Raw genomic sequence first — 20,614 nt, 5'->3', positions numbered from 1 at the left:
CTCCCGGCTGTGGACGCAGCTCCTCTCTGGCCCTCGCTCCACCGAGCTCGATAGTATGAACTTCCCTGCCTTTTCCTCTCAGGTTTAGGCTTTCATTGTAGCAGTTCCTTGCCAATTTCTGGTCTCCCCTTACCGTTGCTATTCCCGCTGAGGTCGAAAATTTCATACAAAGGTGGGGAGTGGACACCACCGCTCCGAGTCGATTAAGGGTAGTTCTGCCGATTAAAGCATTATATGCTGACCCTACATCGATGACTATGAAGTCTATACTCAGAGTTTTTGATTTTTCCCCTTTTCCAAAAGTGGTGTGGAGGGGCAAAAATCTCAGTGGCTTTATTGGCGTGTCGCCTAATCCGTATAAGGTGTCGGGGTAAGCTCTCAACTCTTTCTCATCCAACCCTAGTTTATCAAAAGCGGGTTTAAAAAGGATGTCCGCTGAGCTTCCTTGGTCTACTAGGGTTCTGTGGAGATGGGTATTTGCTAGGATCATAGTTATTACCACTGAATCATCGTGTCCAGGGATTATTCCTTGCCCATCTTCTTTTGTGAATGAAATAGTAGGGAGGTCGGATGACTCTCCTCCGACCTGGTATACTCTCTTGAGATGCCTTTTGCGAGAAGATTTGGTGAGTCCCCCTCCCGCGAATCCCCTGAGATCATATGGACATGTCTCTCCGGAGTCTGCGGTGGTGGGTCTCTTCTATCCATATCGTCTCGCTTTCTCTTGCCATGACTGTCCGACCTTTCTATGAGATATCTGTCAAGCCGACCTTCTCTAGCCAGCTTTTCTATCACATTTTTAAGGTCGTAGCAGTCGTTTGTGGAGTGGCCATATATTTTATGGTACTCACAGTAGTCGCTGCGGCTCCCCTCCCCCTTTTTATTTTTAATGGGTCTGGGGGGTGGTAACCTTTCAGTGTTATAAATCTCTCTGTATACATCCACTATAGAAACTTTCAGAGGAGTATAAGAGTGATATTTTCTTGGTCTATCGAGACCGAGTTCTTCCTTTTTTTTGGTTTCCCTCTCCCTCTCTTTTGCTGAGGGAAGGTGCCCGGGTCGCCAACTCAGGTCTCTCAACTTGGCATTTTCCTCCATGTTGATGTACTTTTCAGCTCTTTCTTGTACATCACTTAAGGAGATGGGGTGTCTTTTTGATATGAACTGTGAGAAGGGACCTTCTCTGAGTCCATTGACTAATCCCATTATGACTGCCTCGGTGGGCAGGTCTTGAATCTCTAAACATGCTTTATTGAACCTTTCCATATAGGCTCGTAAGGATTCTCCGACCTCCTGTTTTATTCCCAGGAGGCTTGGTGCATGTTTCACTTTATCTTTCTGGATGGAGAACCTCATCAAGAACTTCCTTGAGAGGTCTTCGAAACTGGTGATCGACCTTGGAGGGAGGCTGTCGAACCACTTCATCACTGCTTTCGATAGGGTGGTCGGGAAAGCTTTGCATCGCGTAGCGTCGGAAGCATCAGCTAGGTACATCCGACTTTTGAAATTGCTTAAGTGATGCTTTGGATCCGTGGTTCCGTCATAGAGGTACATATCGGGGCTTTTGAAGTTCCTTGGAACTTTTGCCCTCATTATCTCCTCACTGAAAGGATCCTCCCCTCCTAGTGGTGGTTCTTCTCGTTCGTCTCGGGAGTTCCAACCTTTGAGGAAGGATTCTAACTTTAAGAGTTTTCTTTATAACTCTTTTCGTCGCTCCATCTCCTCTTTTAGGTTCTTTTCAGTTTCCTTTTGTCGCTCCCGTTCCTGCTCTAACTGTTTGAGGCGACTGTGGACTAATCCCATGAGCTCAGTTGCATGGGAGGGTCCCTCTTTCTCTGATTCGCGCCCTTCTGAAGAATTCACCTTCGGATTTTTTATTCCGGAGGTATCTTCCCTGTGTTGGTCATTGGCTTCCTGGTGAAGGGTCAAGTCTGCATCCTTGTTTCCGGTGTCCAGATTCTCTTGTTCAGAATCTGACTCCCCATGACCCTCTTCAGGGGATCTATCTGCCATCACTGGTTGATCTCTCGGGTCCCCAGCAACGGCGCCAATGTTACGATGGGTAACCGGAGATTAATGAGCTGGACGGTGTTGGTTGGCCCAAACGTATGAATGAGGAGGATTTCAAGTGGATCTGCAACTCGGTGACCTCCGTCCGACTTGTGCGTGCGAAAGAATGGGGGGTGGTACCTGCAAAGACACTCCAATGCTTAAGTCAGCAAGGGTGTGAGCAGGTCTAGAGAGTATTGGGACTTAGAGATACCTGAGAAGTGTCAGTGTATTTATAGTGGTGAACCAATAACCACCGTTGGAGTAGTGCCACTTTTTTAGGGTGTTAACCGTCCCTTTATCTTAGGGAAGTTAAGATATGGCTTGTGGAAGTGGGTAGAGAGATTCTAGGGGCAGTTATTCATTCAAATGAGTGCTTATCTGCCAGATAACCCTCGTTCCCGACTTCTTTAGAGCAAGTCGTGACGAGTACCGACTTCTTAAGACGAAGATTGGTACTGGGTGAGGCCCAACCCTTTGGATTAGGCTTTCGCTTGGTTCTGGGCCTTTATTATTGGGTCAGGGTATGAACAGCTGGGTTATAGAACTATGGGGAGTTTTACACCGGTGTGACGGTGTTCAGGTGAAGAGAAGTAATCGGACGGTCCGATTTATTGCAATTGAAAAGGGACACAAATCGGACCGTCCGATTTGTGATTCATGGAGGGCAGTGCATGAAAATCGGACCCACCGATTTCATGCTTAACGTTCAGATTTTTCTTTTGCACAAGGAAATCGGACCCAACGATTTCTTGGTAAGATAGAAAAAAATTTTGGGGGCCATGAAATCGGACCCAGCGATTTCTAGGTGCCACACTCCCGTCAAGTACTCTGCACCCCCATAGTGTGGTTATACACCACCACTAACCCAATATCAAAAATAAAAAAGTGGGAGTTTAGACCATATCTGATTAGATGAATTCAAAAGAGAATAAATTAAATTATTTGGCTGGTGAAGGAAAAGGACTGGCCGAAAATCCCTGCTTTCTTTATTTTTTTTGTCTTTAAAAACCCTTCTTTCTAAACATTATATTTTAATTTTTGGTCAGATTCACTATCCTTTAAGTAGAATTTAGACCACAAATATTTCAAATTGGGCTAAAACTAGCAACCCCAATGGGCATCGAAGTCATTACCAAAAATGTGGCCTCATTTAAGAATGAACGTTTTCATGAGACCCAACAAGAATATTGGATCATCTGGATGCGATTGATGATCTGAGGTGAGTTTAGGCCATGCTTCCATTATGTCCAAAAAAAATAAAAGAAAAGAAAACGCTATGCTTCCACTAAATTATTCCAAATCGAGCTTGCTGAACCCATTTTCTTGGTAAATATAAGTATCTTGATAAAAGTGGTCAAAGTGCAGTGCCACAATTAAACGATTTTTTTTAAACCAATTTGAAAAAGTCAAGTGATTAATTCACTTATCCATTTAAATTTATTGATCAATAATAAATTCTTAAATGAATATTAAATTACAGTAAATTAATCTTTAGCCTAACAGGTTGGAAAAATACTGCATGAAAAACTAAAAAAAAAAAAATTTGTATCCTCTAATAATTTTGCATTTTGTTTCAGAACAAAACAATACCCAAATACAACCTTATTTAAACTTGTGACAATATGGTTAACTCATTAATTTAATTCGTATTCTAGTTAAGACTTTTCAATAAGATTAAAGATTTTCTTATGTACATACATACATACCATCATATATAGTGTATACATAAAAGAATATAATGAATTAAGAGAAAACGTTAAATAATATACATACCTATAGCTTTCACATGGAATATAATTAATGTAGTATATAAAAGAATAATTAATTAATTAAGTCACTCATCAAAGAAGTAGATGAATAATTGAATTCTAGTAATTAATAATTAGTATCTCATAGATCAGAATTAAGTAACCCACTTTCCTCATCATTTACACTAATACTTATCTCCTCTTCAGTAGTAGTTATTTGAGATGATAACTCCACTGCCCTCTTAGTTTGGTGACTCCAATCTGTTCTTACCAATGTGTATATCATCATACAAAGACATGAAATTTGTGCTGCTAACATTCCAAACCATAGTCCCACCAATTCAAATTTGTGCACAAATGTTGCAAAAATAGCCACAGGCAAACCAATTAAGTAGAATGCACACAAATTAATCCTAGCACCTAAGTAAGGGCGTGCCGTACCGGATAATATCCCACATGAAACTGTTTGAGGCCAATTGCAAATCTCACACAACCCTAATATTGGAAGCACATTTATTACCATATCAATGATTTGTGTCTCATCAGTGAAGAGCTTACCCCAATTTCTTCTCACAAACATTAAGAAAATGAATGCTATGATGCTTGAAATAATTGCTATAGTGAAACCAATTATGGCACTATTCTTAGCTTTGTTGGGTTGAATTGCACCTAATAAGTGACCAATTCTTGTTGTCAATGCAATGCTTAGTGAAAATGGAAACACATAGAGTAATGCAAGTGTTTGAATTAGAATTCCCATTGTTGCTACCGTGGCTTGTGGATTACTCAATAGGCCACAAAGAAAGAGCATGATTTCATACCACCACCACTCCAGGCAAACCGAAATGCAACTCGGCACGGCCAAGCTTAGCAACGGTTTCCACCCGCGAAATGCTGTGGAAACCGAAGCTTCTTGCCAAGGCTTCAAGGGTTTATCCGAGAAGATAAGATAGAGCAACATTCCAAGTATCATGTTAATGGAATTCAATCCGGTGGCTAGGGCAACTCCCTTGACTCCTAAGTTCAAGTGTATAGTCAAGAAATAATTGATTGGTAGGTGCAAAACCGCCGCAAAAGAAGCAATGACGGTTATTGGTGTGGTTAAACCTTGTGTCCTAAGAAAAGTTCTCAATGGATTAAGGTGTGCTTGTGCTAGGAGTTCAGGAATTGAAAAAAGCATGTAAACTTGTGCGACTTTTGTGACTTGTGGATCTTGACCTAGTAATTGAAGGAGGGGTCCCATATTTAGCCACAGAATTGAAATTGGCATGGCAACAACTAAAAGGAGACATGTTGCCCTAAAAAATGTTTGACTTAGAAGTGAATATCTTTTAGCTCCATATGCTTGACAACAAATTGGGTCCATTCCCATAGTGAGGCCCTTTAGAACTGAATTCGCGGTTATGTTTGCAAATCCAAGTGCTAAAGATCCTCCGGCTAACTCCACTTTTCCTTGGCGACCCAAGAACAACAAAGAGATTGCAGATCTTGAATACATCATAAGGCTAGTCATTATTATTGGGCATGAAATCTTACCAATTGATTTCAACTCTTCTTTCACCTGCAGGTAATTGCATTTCACACTTTAAATTTCTCAAAAGACTAGTATTTATGAGATTTTATTTGAAGAAAAAGCATAGGTACCAATATACTATCTGCCAACTTATTATCAATAATAATTAATTATTATATTTTAAACATATGTATAAAGAGATACATCTAGAAAATATATCTATAAAGACACTTCCATTAGACACAACTATAAAAAAATATTTTTATTAAACACATCCACAAAAACACTTCCATTAAATACCGTTATAAATCAGAGTTAGAAGTTGGTAGAAATGCTGTTGGTAACGTAACGAAATTGTTATTTGAATTCTCTTTTAGAGTAGTTGTTCTATCAATAAATAAGACTGTTGAGAATTGACTTATACAAATTCACAATTTACCTTGAATCAAAACCCTAAAATCCAATGTATTTAGCTAAACTCTGAATTCTAAAAGCTTTAAATACTAAGCAAGTACATGAATATTTAATGTTAATATTTATGAGATTTTTTTAGAACTAATTCGAAACTCTTGTAGCAAACTAAGCTAATCAGCAACGTTTACTATTGACTGAAAGCTGATTTATATATTATTTTTTGGGCTCCTAACAAACGTTGAATACTCTATTAATCTCTGGGAAAAACCACCAAGCAATAATTATGAAGTGCTACAACAAAATAAATAAATAAATAAAGATGTTAAAGTGAATGTATAGGGTGAGGGATGAAAGTAATAATAAAGTACTTGTTTGTACCAATAAATAAATAAATGAAAAAGAAACATAATGTGCACAGATTCCCCTAACTCCCAAACGACATTCACATGAAAAAAGTTAGGTTCTCATCACTTGAATTTTCATGTGCCATAACATAGTGAAAATTTATAGGTTAATTTTTTTGTCCAAAATGTACGAAATGTTATTCTATATTGTGAAAAAGACTTTGGTCTATACAAGTTTCGATAAATTATCTTTTGTTCTCTATAGTTTTTTTTTTTTTTTTTAAAACGAAGTTTAGGTCTTGTTCCTCACAATCAATTAAATAATTCATAAACTTTCAAAAAATTCTCTATCTTTAAATAGCCACCAATAGGGCTGGTTGGATCATCACTACTTATTAAATCCGTCCTAATTATATCCGTGTCAATTTAAATAAATGCTATATCATTAAATATTTTTTTCTGTGTATTGGTTTAAAAAAGCAACGTTAGATTAAAAATTTATTTGTTATAGATTATTTTTAAAAATTTCATATCAATAAAAAAATATTTGCTATAATTTTTATATATGTGAAAATCAATGTAATATATTTGTTCAAAACATAAAAAGACAAAGGATTGCTCAACTACATCCTTATATGTCAAATTTTGATAAAATTTAGTATACATAATCTATCTTTATTATATATTATTGTAATTCAATAGTTGAATCAATAAAATATACATTTTGTAAAAGGTCATGAGCGGTATAACTTTTCTTAAACTAAAAAAAATAGAAAAACCAAACAAAAATAAAATAAATAAGAAAAACATTAAAAAAAAAAATAGAAGTTAACATTGTATGCTATGTTTGGCAAAGAGAATGTGTGAAAGTGTGAGAGAGCCAGGCTGATGCACATGGTAAGATAATTGATTTAGGTTAGGTTTAGTCTACTACTTAATTAAAAAAAGTTTACTTAAAGTTGCAAAAAGGAAAATCTACTGTCATAACTTTTAGGAGCTTAATATTTTCAATTCTCAAGTATTAATGATGTGGGAGGAAAAAGGATAAAATAATAATAAACAAAAGAAAACGAATTCCCTAAATTAGGGCAAGTTGTTGTTACATAACAATTTTGTTAAATTAAACAATAACCATATTAAAAAAAATTATACATTTAAAAAATTAAAAAACTACATCCAAAATTTATATTGAGCATTATTAATTATTTTCTTATTATTCTCCAAATTTAATCTAATACGAACGTGTGAGCCAATAAAATTGGAGACAAAATAATGCATCTTCTAGGTAGGTTTTTTATAAAAAGAATGGAGGGTAGGCTTTAAAGAGACCATTTTAAACATCATCATGATATTTATAAATTATTTTAGAATATCAAAAACAATGTTTCCGATATATGTATCACAAATTAGTAGGACCAAGTATGAGGACTACTATTCTCAACTCTATAGTCCAGATCAAATTTCAAGCTTTGTTATGATGCATGTCACCACACGCACTTGAAATAACAATTGAAAATTATTGAAAAGTACTCGTCTCACTCAGCATCAAAAGTTCAAAAAAATGAATTTTTTTTTTTTTAAAACGGCTTTTGGAGATGACGGAAAGATACAACATAATATGATTCATTATTTATATTATTTTCATGTTATAATGTACAGTTACTGGTATAATAGAGGATAAAATCTGTTAACTTTAACTAATTTGATTCCAGTTAAATCCATACCTTAATTAATAAGATCATTTTTCAATATTTTTATTTATTTATGACTATTTTAGAATATTTATGCTTATAGAAAAAAAAAGTGTCAAAGCACTTAAAATCAATTGTTCATTTAGGTTTGTATACTAGCTAATAGAGTGAATTATTATTCTTTTAGGCTATAAAAATTTTCAATTTTTTCAAGAAGTAGTTCCCCAAAATTAAAATAATATTATTGTGATCTTCAGATTAAAGATTTACTCTATCCAACAAAATTCACCAAATGGTCTCCAAAATGTTGCATTTTGTTAAATAGCATAAAAAATTGTCTACAAATAATGATAAAGTCTTAAAATTAACATTTATTTGTAAATAGAACAAGTATAAGGAATTAATTTTTAATTAGTTAATATTAATTATTTTTTAATTATAAAATTTTTTAACTCTCATTTTTAAAGATCTAGGCCTATAATTTAGGATTTAAATCTAAATTTTAAGACAAAAATATAATTTAAAAAACTGATTAATATTGGCTAAAAATTTGACTTCCTAATTATTTTTTGTAAATAAATGGACTTTAAGGCTAGATTTTTCTTTCTCTTAACTTGTCTTAAGGAGAAGTAATCACATAATTTTAAATTAGAGGTAATAGTTAGATAAAGTCTTGTTCAAACCTAAAAAAGTAAAACCCTAAAATTATAGAGAAGCTTTTCAAGACATCACAATTCAAAAAGACTGAAATTGTTGTGGCCAATGACCAAATATGAATGTGATTAAAATCTCAAAGACAAATAAAACAAATTAAAGATTAACTCCCACAAATAATGGCCTTGTATAAGTTTGACAATAATTACTATTCATCAAATGAAAATTTTCACACCATTTAATTTCTCAACACAGAACCAGTAGTTCTTGTGGTTTTCGTATAAATGCATGCTAAATATGGATAGTTTCTTAAAATTCCATCCACACATTACGTTGTAACATGAAATAGAAGTCCAAATAATTCCAAATAAGCATAATAGATTAATAGTAACATGACAAAACAGTCTACCAACACACACGTTGACACTTAAAAGTTATATATGTATCAATAATTGCAAATTTCATTTAAGGTATACTAAAAGATGATTACGCAGATTATATGTCACTAATTAAAGCAAATAACAATGATTTAATGGTACAAAAATTGGATAGTCTATATATATGGCACTTCAAATTGAAGTTATTAAATCTCATCATCATCGCTAATAATAATAAAATCAATCTCATTAGATAATCAACAAGAGTCTAATCAACAATAAGCCAACAAACATTTTTAAATTGTACTTTATACTAATTGATTGTTATTAATTAGTGATTATTTAAATTTTATTTTTTAAAATGAAAAATTATTAATTATTAATTACAGTTATTTAAAATTGACTGGCTAAAATTTATTTATCTCTACTTTTTCTAAGAAAATAATTAAAAGAAGCAAATGCAAAAATGGTGTGTATAAAATCTACAAGTGAGAGAATGACATATAAATATTAGTAATTATACACATAAAAATATTTTTATATAAAAATAATAACTAAAATGTTGACATATATTATATTTAATAATTTAGTTAAATTTATTAAAATATTTAACAATTTAGTTATAACTTTTACATTAAGATGTTTTCATATAAATAGTCACTCGACGAGACAAATATTAGATAGAAAGAGAGAGTTACAAACCTCGGAGAGAGAAAGATTGGGGAGAAGAGCAAAGAGATGATTATGGAAACGGCAAAGAAGGTCATGAATGAATGCTAATAAGCCATTGTTGGAAGCTACTTCATTATTTCCACCTTCTCTTGTTCTCATTATTCTCTCTTCATTGTAATCTCTTCCAACAACCTTTGTTGATGACAACATAGGATCTCCATTTATATTTCCTCGAGATTCAGCACCAGTGCACATGATGTTTTCTCCACAAGCTTTGATTTGAAAATTGGAATATTTAAGAACAACCTTAAAAAAAAGTACAACATATTCAGAAATGGATAATATAATTGTTTAGATCAAATGTACTAGTAAAATTAAAAGGAAAAAAAAAAAAAAAACACATATTCATATCCTTTTCAAACCCCAAGAAAACAGTACAATGAGAAAATGAATTAACATGTCTTAAAAGGGGTGAAAAAAAAAAGCCAATATCTATGTTTTATTTATTTATTTGTATCAGTGAAACTTCAGAGGGAAAAAAAGAGAGACCAAAATCTTGGTACCTGTAGAAAGTTGTGTACGGACACTGAAGAATGTGGTTAAGGTTTGCAACTATCGTTGGCAATGGCATGAGTGTAACTGCAAAAGAAGTTGTGTATAGCCCAGAGAGCGTTTTGGAAGTTGAGAACAAACCCTTTGAACTAAATTAATGAATACTACATTATTTTTCTCAAACCCTTGTGTTTACTTTATACTTGTGCTTAATTTATATTGTAATAGTTCCATAAAGCCATTGATACCAACACCTTTCCAACTTTATAGTTTTTGCTTCACATAGCTATCTAGCAAATTTTTTCCACCCATTTATTTTCACCTAATAGTAATAATATTCAATCCAAGAAAATAAATATAGAAGCAATATAAAGTGATCATAAGACTTTACAAAATAAAAATATAGTTTCTACTATTTTTGCATTTTAATAAGAGGTAAAAGAGAAAAGAAGCCCTATGCAAAATCAAACAAACCCAAAAGAGGCTCTTGTTTGAAGGGGAGTGTTAGAGATATAACCAATGTTGCCTTCTCCCATTAGCTTAAGCTTTTGAGATGAGTGGTTTCATAACATGGTATTAGAACTCTATGTCCGAAAGATCAAGAGTTCAATTGGGATGAGTGATTTCATAACAAGATGCATTCTAATTTGTCTATGTTACACAATGACTATAATAATTATATAAGTGTTAAAAAAAGTAAAGTCATACTTTTTTTTTTTTAATTTTAGTAACACTTTTTAAAAAGTATTGTTTAACGATAAAAAGTGTTATTTTAATTTTAATAATATTATTTAAAATATCATAATTATCGTAATATTAGAATAGTTCTTTTAGTAATTAAGTTTTACAGATAAACCCCAATACTTAGTTTCAATAATTTGATAATGTTGGTTCTGAGTCTTATAGTTTGGATCATGCTTAGGTTTTATTATTAAGCTAAAAATAATAGCATTGCTACATAATATTCGAGAATTTGAACCGATGGCCTTATCATAATATCCTATATTATTGGATACTCTTAAGCCAAGATTTAGAGTGAACCTGTAGTGGTGATTGTCAGAGCATTTAACAACTTGACTTTGTTCTAATATAATTTGTTAGGTCAAACGCTTTTCACAAATCGAAAATTTACAACTATTACTAATCAATGTACATTTTTTTTTTTAGTTTATCAAAAATCATTTTTTTAAGCATAATGGATTGTACCTATTGCTATTAGCACTAAAGGCTTAGATATATTAGCTAGTATATCGATTTAATAAAATTATTTATCTCAAAAAAAATTTAAATATATAAAAGTAATTATATCTCTAATATATTTTTGGGAAAATTATTGTAAAGAATCGTTAGGAAGATTTAATTATTAAAAAGGATTTTTAATATTAAAATTATTAAGAAGGACTAAATCTTTTTATAATATTTAAAAAAAAGAACTAAATCTTTCTATAAAGAGATAAATATATGTTTAATTATTTTTTATTTATTTTTTATAATTTTCTCTTAAATAATAAAAATTACTAAAATAATAATAAAAAATAAAATTTTAATAACAGTTTTACTAAATATTATTTTCTAAAATTGGTCATCTAAAATTTTAAATTAATAATTATTCTTCAGATACTTATACAATAATACTTATTTCGTATTTTGTATTATAGTAAATTGAGTTTTTGAACTGATTCAATTTATCATATATTTTCTATAATAATAAATTGAATTGGATTGATTAGATTTATTAAAGAATTTAATGCAGATATAATTTTTCACTTATTTTAATAAATTGAAATGGCCTAATTCGATTTATTTAGATATTTTATCTTATTAATAAATTAAATTTATCTAATTTAATTTATATAGATATATTTAAAACAGATGTGTAATCAAATAATTTTATGTAGGACATCTGTATAATTTTAATCTCTATTTATTAACGTAAATTACATTTGAATTTATATCATGTTTTATTATTATAATTCAATGGCTAAATTAACATGAATGCTTTTTTTTTTTTACCAAAGATAGGAGACTCGAACCCGCGACCTCTTAATTAAGTATGGGGAGACCTCTTAAAAAAATTTTAACATGAATGCTATACCCCAAAGAAAATATAAAATGCAGGGTCTCTAAAAATTATAATTTTTATGTTTATAAATTTTATTTTTCTTAAAATTTTAATAATTTTTATTAATTATTTTTATTTATTTTTTATTTTTGTGATCTTTACCCAACGAGAAAAATAAAGCTAAAAGATCAGAAAAGTAAAAAAATAAATAAATAAATAAATAAAATTACTAAAATTTTAGAAAAAAAATTGTTAATATAAAAATTATAAAAAATAAATAAAAAATAATTAAAGATATATTTGTCTCTTTATAGAAAGATTTGATTCTTCTTCTTAAATATTATAAAAAGATTTGGTCCTTCTTAATAATTTTAATATTAAAAGTCCTTTTTAATAATTAAATCTTCGTAACGGTCCTTTACAATAATTTTCCCTATATTTTTCATGTAAAAGTTGATTTTGGATTTTCATAAATTTTATATAATTTTTTTTGTTTATATATATTATACTGAATTTTTTTCCATAGTTATCAATAATTAACTTTAAATTTTATTGTCATAGGTATTTTAATATCATGGTATAAAATTATTCATTCTAAAAATTTAATTAATAAAAAAAATATGTAATAACTTAGTCTATCTACTTGAAAATATTGTCTGCTTTAGTATCAGAATGTTTTGTGAGAAGAGTAGAATGTAAAGTTTTGCAACAATAAAAAAAATATATCTTATAAAAATATAGATACTTCTTCTTTGAAAATACATTTTAATAGGTTCAACAGTAAAATTTGACTTTTCATACATCTAGCCATTAAGAATAAACCCGTAAAGTTTAGAGTGCTATAACAGATAATATTTTCAAACAAGCGGTTGAGGATGTTACAAGATAGTAAGTCTATCAAATCTTAATTTAAGAAAATGCTGGTCAAATAAAATCCCTCACTTATTACAAAAAAAAAAAAATAGTTATTATATAACAAAAATAATAAAGGTACAAATGTGGAATATTCTTAAAAATGACAACACATATTCTTCAATGCAATCAAATGTTTTTAATATATATCTATATTGTACTAAAGAAGGAATCATCTTATTTTTTCATCTTTCAACATATTTCTACTCTACCACAATTATTTGAAGCAAACCCAATTCGCAAATGCACTCTTTTTAAAACAAAAAGCAGCTCCTAAAATCTGTGCTTAACTTAAAAGCTTAATATATGAAAAGGACATGATCAGGATTAAGCAGCATTATTCCCTGCATAATGAGGTGGGTTTTCCATATTTAATGTCAACTTGGCAAAAGCATCGCTTCTAGCTTGCTAGATGTGACCAATGCTTGCTACAATTTAAGAAGGGCTCTTGTAAGATGAGGGACACATAATTAACTATTAAGGCTATTATATATTAGCAGACAACAATCTTAGAATTATCCGTACAAATATAACAATTCATGTATGTATTTTATTCTATTAATTAATTTTTTAAGAAGAGTAATTTTATAACATAATATCAGAAATTTATAACTTAAAAATTTAGGATTTGATTTTTGTTGAACAAAAAAAATTACAATAAAAAAAATTATGCAAAAAATTTAAATAAATTTAAAAGAGATTTTTATTTAAAAAGACGTGTAGAAATATAATTATTTATATATTTTTTTCTATCAATTTAAACTTATTTTAGGAAGAATGATTTTATGACCTGCTATAATATTTTGCAAAAATAGAAACAGATTATGGCATCTACTTTAGTTTGACCTAATTTACACATCAAGGATTACTTGTTAACATTTGAAATGCTTTCTAGTACAAAAGACAATCCTTGAGTTAAACTAATTCATACATCGGTTAAATATTAATTAGCAGATTTTATTATAATAAATTTATGTTTTCTGCCCTCTTATTAGAACATGACATTTTCATGTTAATAATGAGTGAAATGAGAATTATTTCTTAATCTTTTATTATCTATTTTTATTATTTCAACCATTTATAGAAAGTAAACTAAAAGGAATTGATTTAGTGAAGTATAGGGGTGCTCGCGGTGCAATTTGGTTCGATTTTTTAGAGAAAAGTCATCCGATCCAATCAATTAATTAAAATACGGTTCGGTTTTGTTCGTTTTTTTATTGAGATCATTTGAACCAAACTACATTTGGTTCGGTTTGTTCGATTTTTCAATCAATTCAAACAAAAATATGTCATACTATTTCAAAATGATAACATTGAAATTATAGTATACAAGTACACCATAACTAACAAAAGTCTTGATCCAATAAAATTTAACGACAAAAGAAATTATAATACGACAATTAAAGAAGTTTAAGGGTTCAATAGTCAACACAACAAAAAATAAAAACAAATTTCCAGCAATAGATAGTCACGTTTTGGTATCCTCTCCAACAAAACAATGAAACTTCTTTAAGCAAACCAACCTGAAATCAAAAGATAGTTACATAATTAATAAGAACAATAATAATTGGAAAAAGCACTTGATCATGTCACAGGTGAATCTTTACCATCGTCTCTTAGGACCCATTCTAGAGGCTACCTTATTCAAACAATGTTAAAATTCTACAACTGACATGGTCCAATACTCCAATCAGAAAGGATCCACACACAGACCAATACAACCTTTTATTTAAAGTGCACTTGATTTTATGATTAATTTGACCAGTTAATTGAAAAACAAGATTACAACATTAACTATTTTATTTGTCAACCTGAAATTTACTTAACAGGCCTATGATCAAGATCTATGGAAAGCACATACAAAATCATGCAGTTAAATAGAGATGAGTTTAAGTAAATAGTTACCTTCCAATGCAATGGCGAAGTCACCATGGATAGTTCCACGCTCACGCTCACGCTCACGCTCAGATGCCAAGGGGTTTGTTGTTCCAATCAACTTTTGGTTAGTTGCAACAACACTTTTACCCTCCTAAACCATGGCAACAATAGAACCAGAGATAATGTATTAGACCAATCCATTAAAGAAAGGCTTTGTAGATAAGTCAGCATAGTGCCTTTCGGCATAAGGCTAAAAATTTGTGGAGTTTCTAAGCTAAATTGTTAGCACGTGTGTTAAGTAGTAACAAAAACAAAAGAAGTTACCTTTTCAAGTAAAATCCCTTCTTCTCAAATCTGCTAATAATCTCCCCAACCTGAAACAGAAAGTAGTTTTCTTTCAAATATTATAAGGGGAAAAAGAACAACATTGACCTACTTTACAAAATAGCTACCTTCATCAACCTAATTACTAACAATTTTAAACAATCAGTAATGAACAAATAATTAAAAAATCAGTAATAAATAATAATCATCAATCAACAATGAACAAAGAATAACAATCAACCATGAACAATGAACAACAATCATCAATTACTAGCAATTTCAAAAAATCAACAATAAAATAATGAACAACAATCAGCAATGAACAACAATCAACAATCAAGCAACAAATATATAGAACAATAAAACTGAATACCTGGTTCGGAGGCTCCATAAACTCGGCGTGGAGGAGATGGTGCTGTGGGTGCTGGGTGCTATCCTCGAGGGAGAAAATGGTGCTGTAGGTGGCTGGGTGTTGTCAGCAATGACGCAAAAGGCTGTTGTGGGTGTCGTCCGTGAGGATGCTGTCCACTGTGCTGCTGCCCACGAGTCGGCAACGGTGCTGTGGATGGTGGAGGACGACGGTGCTGGGACGAAGGGGTTCGGCTGGGGTAGTGGGGCTTAAGACTTGAGGTTTCTTCGCTGGTAGAGAGTGAGGAGCGGCGCTAGGTTTAGGTCTGTTTTGGGGGAGGGGGTTGGTTTTGTTAGAGTTTTTTTAGGTGGCCGGTTCGGTTTAGTTCGGTTAGAATTTTTAAAGTCAGAACCGAAAACCAAATCGAACTGCAAAAAAAAAAAAAAACAGCAAAATATGATTTTTTTCGGTTTTTCGATTTTCGGTTTGTTCGATTTTCAATTTTTCGGTTCAATTGATCGGTATTGTTCGGTTTGGATCGATTTTGAACACCCCTAGTGAAGTATATATATTATCCCTTGGGAGCTACGTCTAAAGCTCAAGGTGGGTTATGGAGCCACATTGAGTTTGTTCTACTAGTATAAAAGAATAAATTACCATTTGTACCCATAAAAGATACAGATGCTGACAAATGTACCCATATAAGAATAAAATGACAATTATAACCACAAAAGATGGCTTCCGTGTTCCAAGAGTACCCGGACGTTGGTTACACGATTGGTCCATTAGGGTATTCTTGGCACACGGAAGCTATCTTCCGTGGGTACAATTGTCGTTTTATTCTTATATGGATACATTTGTCAGCGTTTGTATCTTTCATGGATATAAATGGTAATTTATTCAGCATAAAATATATAATCATCTATGTACATCTATTTAATAACTTAAATTTTTAGGATAAATAATTTGACGATGTTAAAGGTAGTATAAAATTAGGCGATAATGAACACTATAAAAAAAGTAGTATTTGTAACAAAAAAATTTGTTATAAAAAATACTAATTTAGTTACAAAAGGAATTTATAACCAAGAAAAAATTGTTACAGATTTGTTGTCATATGTTTCGTTACAAAAGATTTTGTTAACAACAAATAAAATTATTACAACACAAAATAATATTTTATAACAAATTGTTTTGATACAAAACTAAAATTTATTAGAGAAATGATGATACCAAATTTTGTCATGTGAAATATTTTTCGTAACAATATAATTTTTTTAGTATTATTCTATCACTAAAAAAAATATGGTTAACTTAGGTTGTGTTTAATTTTTGAGAATAGGATAGGATAAGACAAGACACTGAGAACAAGACATAAAAGATATGGACACAAAATTTTGTGTTCTTATATTTTGTTTGGTGATAAATTAGAACAAATTATGAAAATCAATTTATTCTCATTTTTTTCATTCAATAAATTTGAGATGAAAAATATGATAATGAAAAATATAATTATGAAAAATTAACAAGAATAATAAAAGAAAATATAAAAAATAAGGTGTGTCCCTTGTTAGTGTCTCCATGTCCTTCTTGTCAGGATGGACACAAAATACACTAATTCAATGTCTCTGGACACAATGTCTTTATCTATATCTCTTCTGTCAAATACGATTTTGTATCTCTGTGTCTTTGTTTCAGTGTCTGTCTCTATAAACAAACACAACCTTAGTTACAGTGTTATTCTATCACTAAGCCACAAACATGAGTTACCGATGGTTTTCTTAAACACCGCTAAATGGTAGGATTATGGCAATTAACTCGGCGGTTTCTAATATGCAGGAAAATTTGTTACTTGAATTTTCGGTGATCTTGTGGCTAACTGTTGCAAAACAACCCACTCTTAATAGCATTCAAATATAACCGTAGTCAATTCTCATAAGTCCCACACACAATACAAGCGTGCGAAAGCAAAATATATTAAAAAATTAATTTAATATTACCGATGGTTCATCCGTCGATAAAAAATATTTTTTATTTTTATAAAATTAGCCGTCGATAAAATTGTTTTTTTTTTAGAATTTTTATATAAGTTTATTATATATATTTACCTATTATATCAATATATATTTAAATAAATTTGTAAACAAAATAATAATATAAAACATTAATTATTCAAACACTTAATAGAATACTAATCTAATAATTACATTATTATTCCATTAAAATGGAATAATAATACTTATTGACGGCTTAACTGTCGGTAAATACTACACGTTGATAATATCAGTACGCGCCAATTGACACTAAAGTTTAACGACGGCTAAGTGTTTTATCGACTGTTTAGCCATCGATAATTTTCACCTTACAATACACTGTCAGAATATGACCGTCAGTAATAACGCTGAGTGTATTAGTCTTATCATTGCATCTGGCAGGATGTTAACCTAATCATTGCATTACTCCTTAATTTTTTCTTGCTAGATTCTATGGTTGATTAAACATATATTGAAAAAATACACATTGACCTCACCACACTTTACTTCTTTTTCAGGCTATAGTTATCGGAGGAGGTCTTGGTGCTGACCTCGTAATTAAATAAGTTCCACTTTTGCAAGTAAATAAATTACTACGTAAGATAATAATCAATTGATATCATTTACTGGAAATCAAGTTAACCTCATCTTAAATTTCATAACTCTTGTAAATGTAGGAAGAGATAATTAACTTGTGGAGTAAACTACCAACCCGACCCCTGACAATTTCGCATAATGAAAAAGCAATCCCTGACGAATATTGTAATCCACTTCAGTCCCTGTCCCATGCCTTTGTCACACAAGCCGGTCCTTGAGGGTGAATCTCCGGTAAGAATGAAAGGAAAACGCTGAGCTATCACGGTGAGCGTGTGTGAGCTTGCTGATGTGGACGATTGCTGCAGACGTGGACACCTGAAATGGTCAAGGGGTTAATTGTCTACATCCACGTCAACATAAAACGTGGTCATTTTGAGGGGAGGTGATGTTTCATGTTTATTTCTCATTGTTCCATTCTGTAAAAGCCCTTTATTCACCTTTCAGAATTACCAGAAAATCCTAGGAGAGAACGTTTTTCACCTTGGTAACCATTGTTTACCTTGCGGAGTTGGAGTGTCGTGTTGACGTTGTTACTGGGGTGGGCATTGACGAAGCTGATGTCGTTGTCGTTGACGGAGCACTGACGGCGCTTGGAGGAGTTGACTCACGGTGCTTGTCATAGTCTAGGTAAGCCCCGTTCTCCATGGACCTCTTTGTTTCTTGTGCTTTATGTCGTCCTATTAACTGACTCTGACACACCACCATTGATCTTTACAACTCACTTGTGGTCCTGAATAAACAAAACATGAAACCTGATTAAGTAATGTCTAACGTGATTACTCAGGGTTGATAATATATTATTTTAAGCACACATTAGAGAAAGTTAGAAACAGATTCCACTAATTTTGACTGTGGTGAATTTACGAAAAATTGAAATGCTTGTCTTCCGTTCGTTGTTTCAATGTGCCACTAAGATTGTAATGCATATTTATTTTTCGCAGATGTCTGAATATTTAATTATTCCGGTGTTTCACCATGGGAGAGATTTCAGAATGATTCTGAGGGAGGTCTGTGCTACATGCATGGAAAAGTGAAGAGGTTTCCCCTGTTGGACCTGGATTATGTGAATTTTTTTGACCTGGTGACATTGTTTAAGGAGTTGGGTTACACAGGGTATAAGGAGATGTTTTGGCTAGATATGAGAGCACCCAACATGGAGGCTGGTCTTCATGCCATGAAGGGGGATATGGAGATTAACTAGATGAGGGAAAATAAGCTTATGAACAGGGACACTAATGAATTGCATATTTATTTTGAACACGAAGTGGATATGGCTGAAGTAATTGAGGTTGGTGTGGCCCCTGGGACTGTTGTGGTGAGTTCATCATCATCATCCTCCGATGATAGATATGAGACAATAGAGGATGAGCCTTACAAGCCTCCTCCTCCTGGGTATGAGACAGATGACAACAGTAGTGATGAAGGGATAAGAGCAAAAAAGAAAAAGAGGCGGCCAAAGAAATCATTGTCAAGTAAGAGACAAGTGGATGAAGAGGCTGCTGGTTATGAGACAGATGACAAGGGTAGTGATGAGGAACTTAGGAACACAGATGGTGAAGGGAGAAAAGGAGGCTCAACTAAGAAAAAGATTGGGGGTAATAAGGCTTTTTCATCTGGATTTGGTCTTACAGTTTCACTAAAAACTGCTAAGAAGAAGACATCTAAAAAGTATTCAGGTGTGAGAAGAAGACATATACTAAGGGATAGGCTGCAGGATGGATCAATGGAAGGCCATAATTCTGGGCTTGGGCCAAATATTGGGGGCCCAAGAAGAGGGCAGAAACCAAGCCCTGTAGGTGGGACAGAGGGTGGTGACAAAAATAATGTGGGTGAAGGGCTTGATGAGTCTGGCTCGGTTCCAACCAATGTGGAGATGGATAGTGACTATGAAAAGCCATATGAGTATGAGAGTGAGGCCTTCAACAGCCTAATCTCTTCAGAGGATGAGGGTAAGACAGCTTATGATCCATTTGATAAAGATACTAAATATGGTGAGGTAGAGTTCAAGGTTGGACAGTTGTTCCCAACAATTGAGCTTTTCAAAAAGGCACTAAAAGACTACTTTGTTTATGAAGGAAAGGACGTCTTATACATTAAGAATGAGAAGCACAGACTGAGGGCAGCATATGCAGCTGATAAATGTCCTTGGTTGATATATATTTCTTGGAATTCTGCCAGTAGATGCTTCCAGGTGAAGACCTTAATTGATGAGGATTCTTGTGCTCAGGACTATGGTAGTAACATGGCTGACTGTCAATGGGTGGCTTCTAAGCTAATTAAAAAACTTCTCATTCAACCCGACATGAAGCCAAGACATGCAATGGAGCATATGATAGAAGAATACGACATCCAGCTAAACCCAAGAATGATTGCAAGGGCCCTGAAAGTTGCTAGTGAAGTTGTCATTGGTAATGCAAGGGAACAATATAGAAAGGTGCGTGA

General features: G+C 32.2%; 1 protein-coding gene across 1 annotated transcript; it reads right to left on the bottom strand.

The window, feature by feature from the left end:
* Positions 1-3,857: 3,857 nt before the first annotated feature.
* On the bottom strand, positions 3,858-9,847 carry LOC112730490 (protein DETOXIFICATION 53-like). Its single transcript, XM_025780573.3, has 2 exons — positions 9,496-9,847; positions 3,858-5,361 (listed from the first exon to the last, which is right to left on the bottom strand). Exons 1-2 carry the CDS (start codon positions 9,718-9,720, stop codon positions 3,943-3,945), a joined length of 1,644 nt encoding a protein of 547 aa, XP_025636358.3. The 5' UTR covers positions 9,721-9,847; the 3' UTR covers positions 3,858-3,942.
* Between the last annotated feature and the right edge of the window lie 10,767 nt (positions 9,848-20,614).

The sequence above is a fragment of the Arachis hypogaea genome, chromosome 12, assembly GCF_003086295.3.
Source record: "Arachis hypogaea cultivar Tifrunner chromosome 12, arahy.Tifrunner.gnm2.J5K5, whole genome shotgun sequence".
NCBI lineage: Eukaryota > Viridiplantae > Streptophyta > Magnoliopsida > Fabales > Fabaceae > Arachis > Arachis hypogaea.
This window is presented reverse-complemented; position numbering and strand designations above follow the sequence as displayed.

What these genes read in the sequence shown, in the direction of transcription:
- LOC112730490 (XM_025780573.3), bottom strand. Translation starts at nt 9,720, where the DNA reads ATGTGCACTGGTGCTGAATCTCGAGGAAATATAAATGGAGATCCTATG. An exon ending in CCAATCTTTCTCTCTCCGAG is followed by an intron (nt 5,362 to 9,495) that starts GTTTGTAACTCT and finishes AATTACCTGCAG; the next exon opens with GTGAAAGAAGAGTTGAAATC.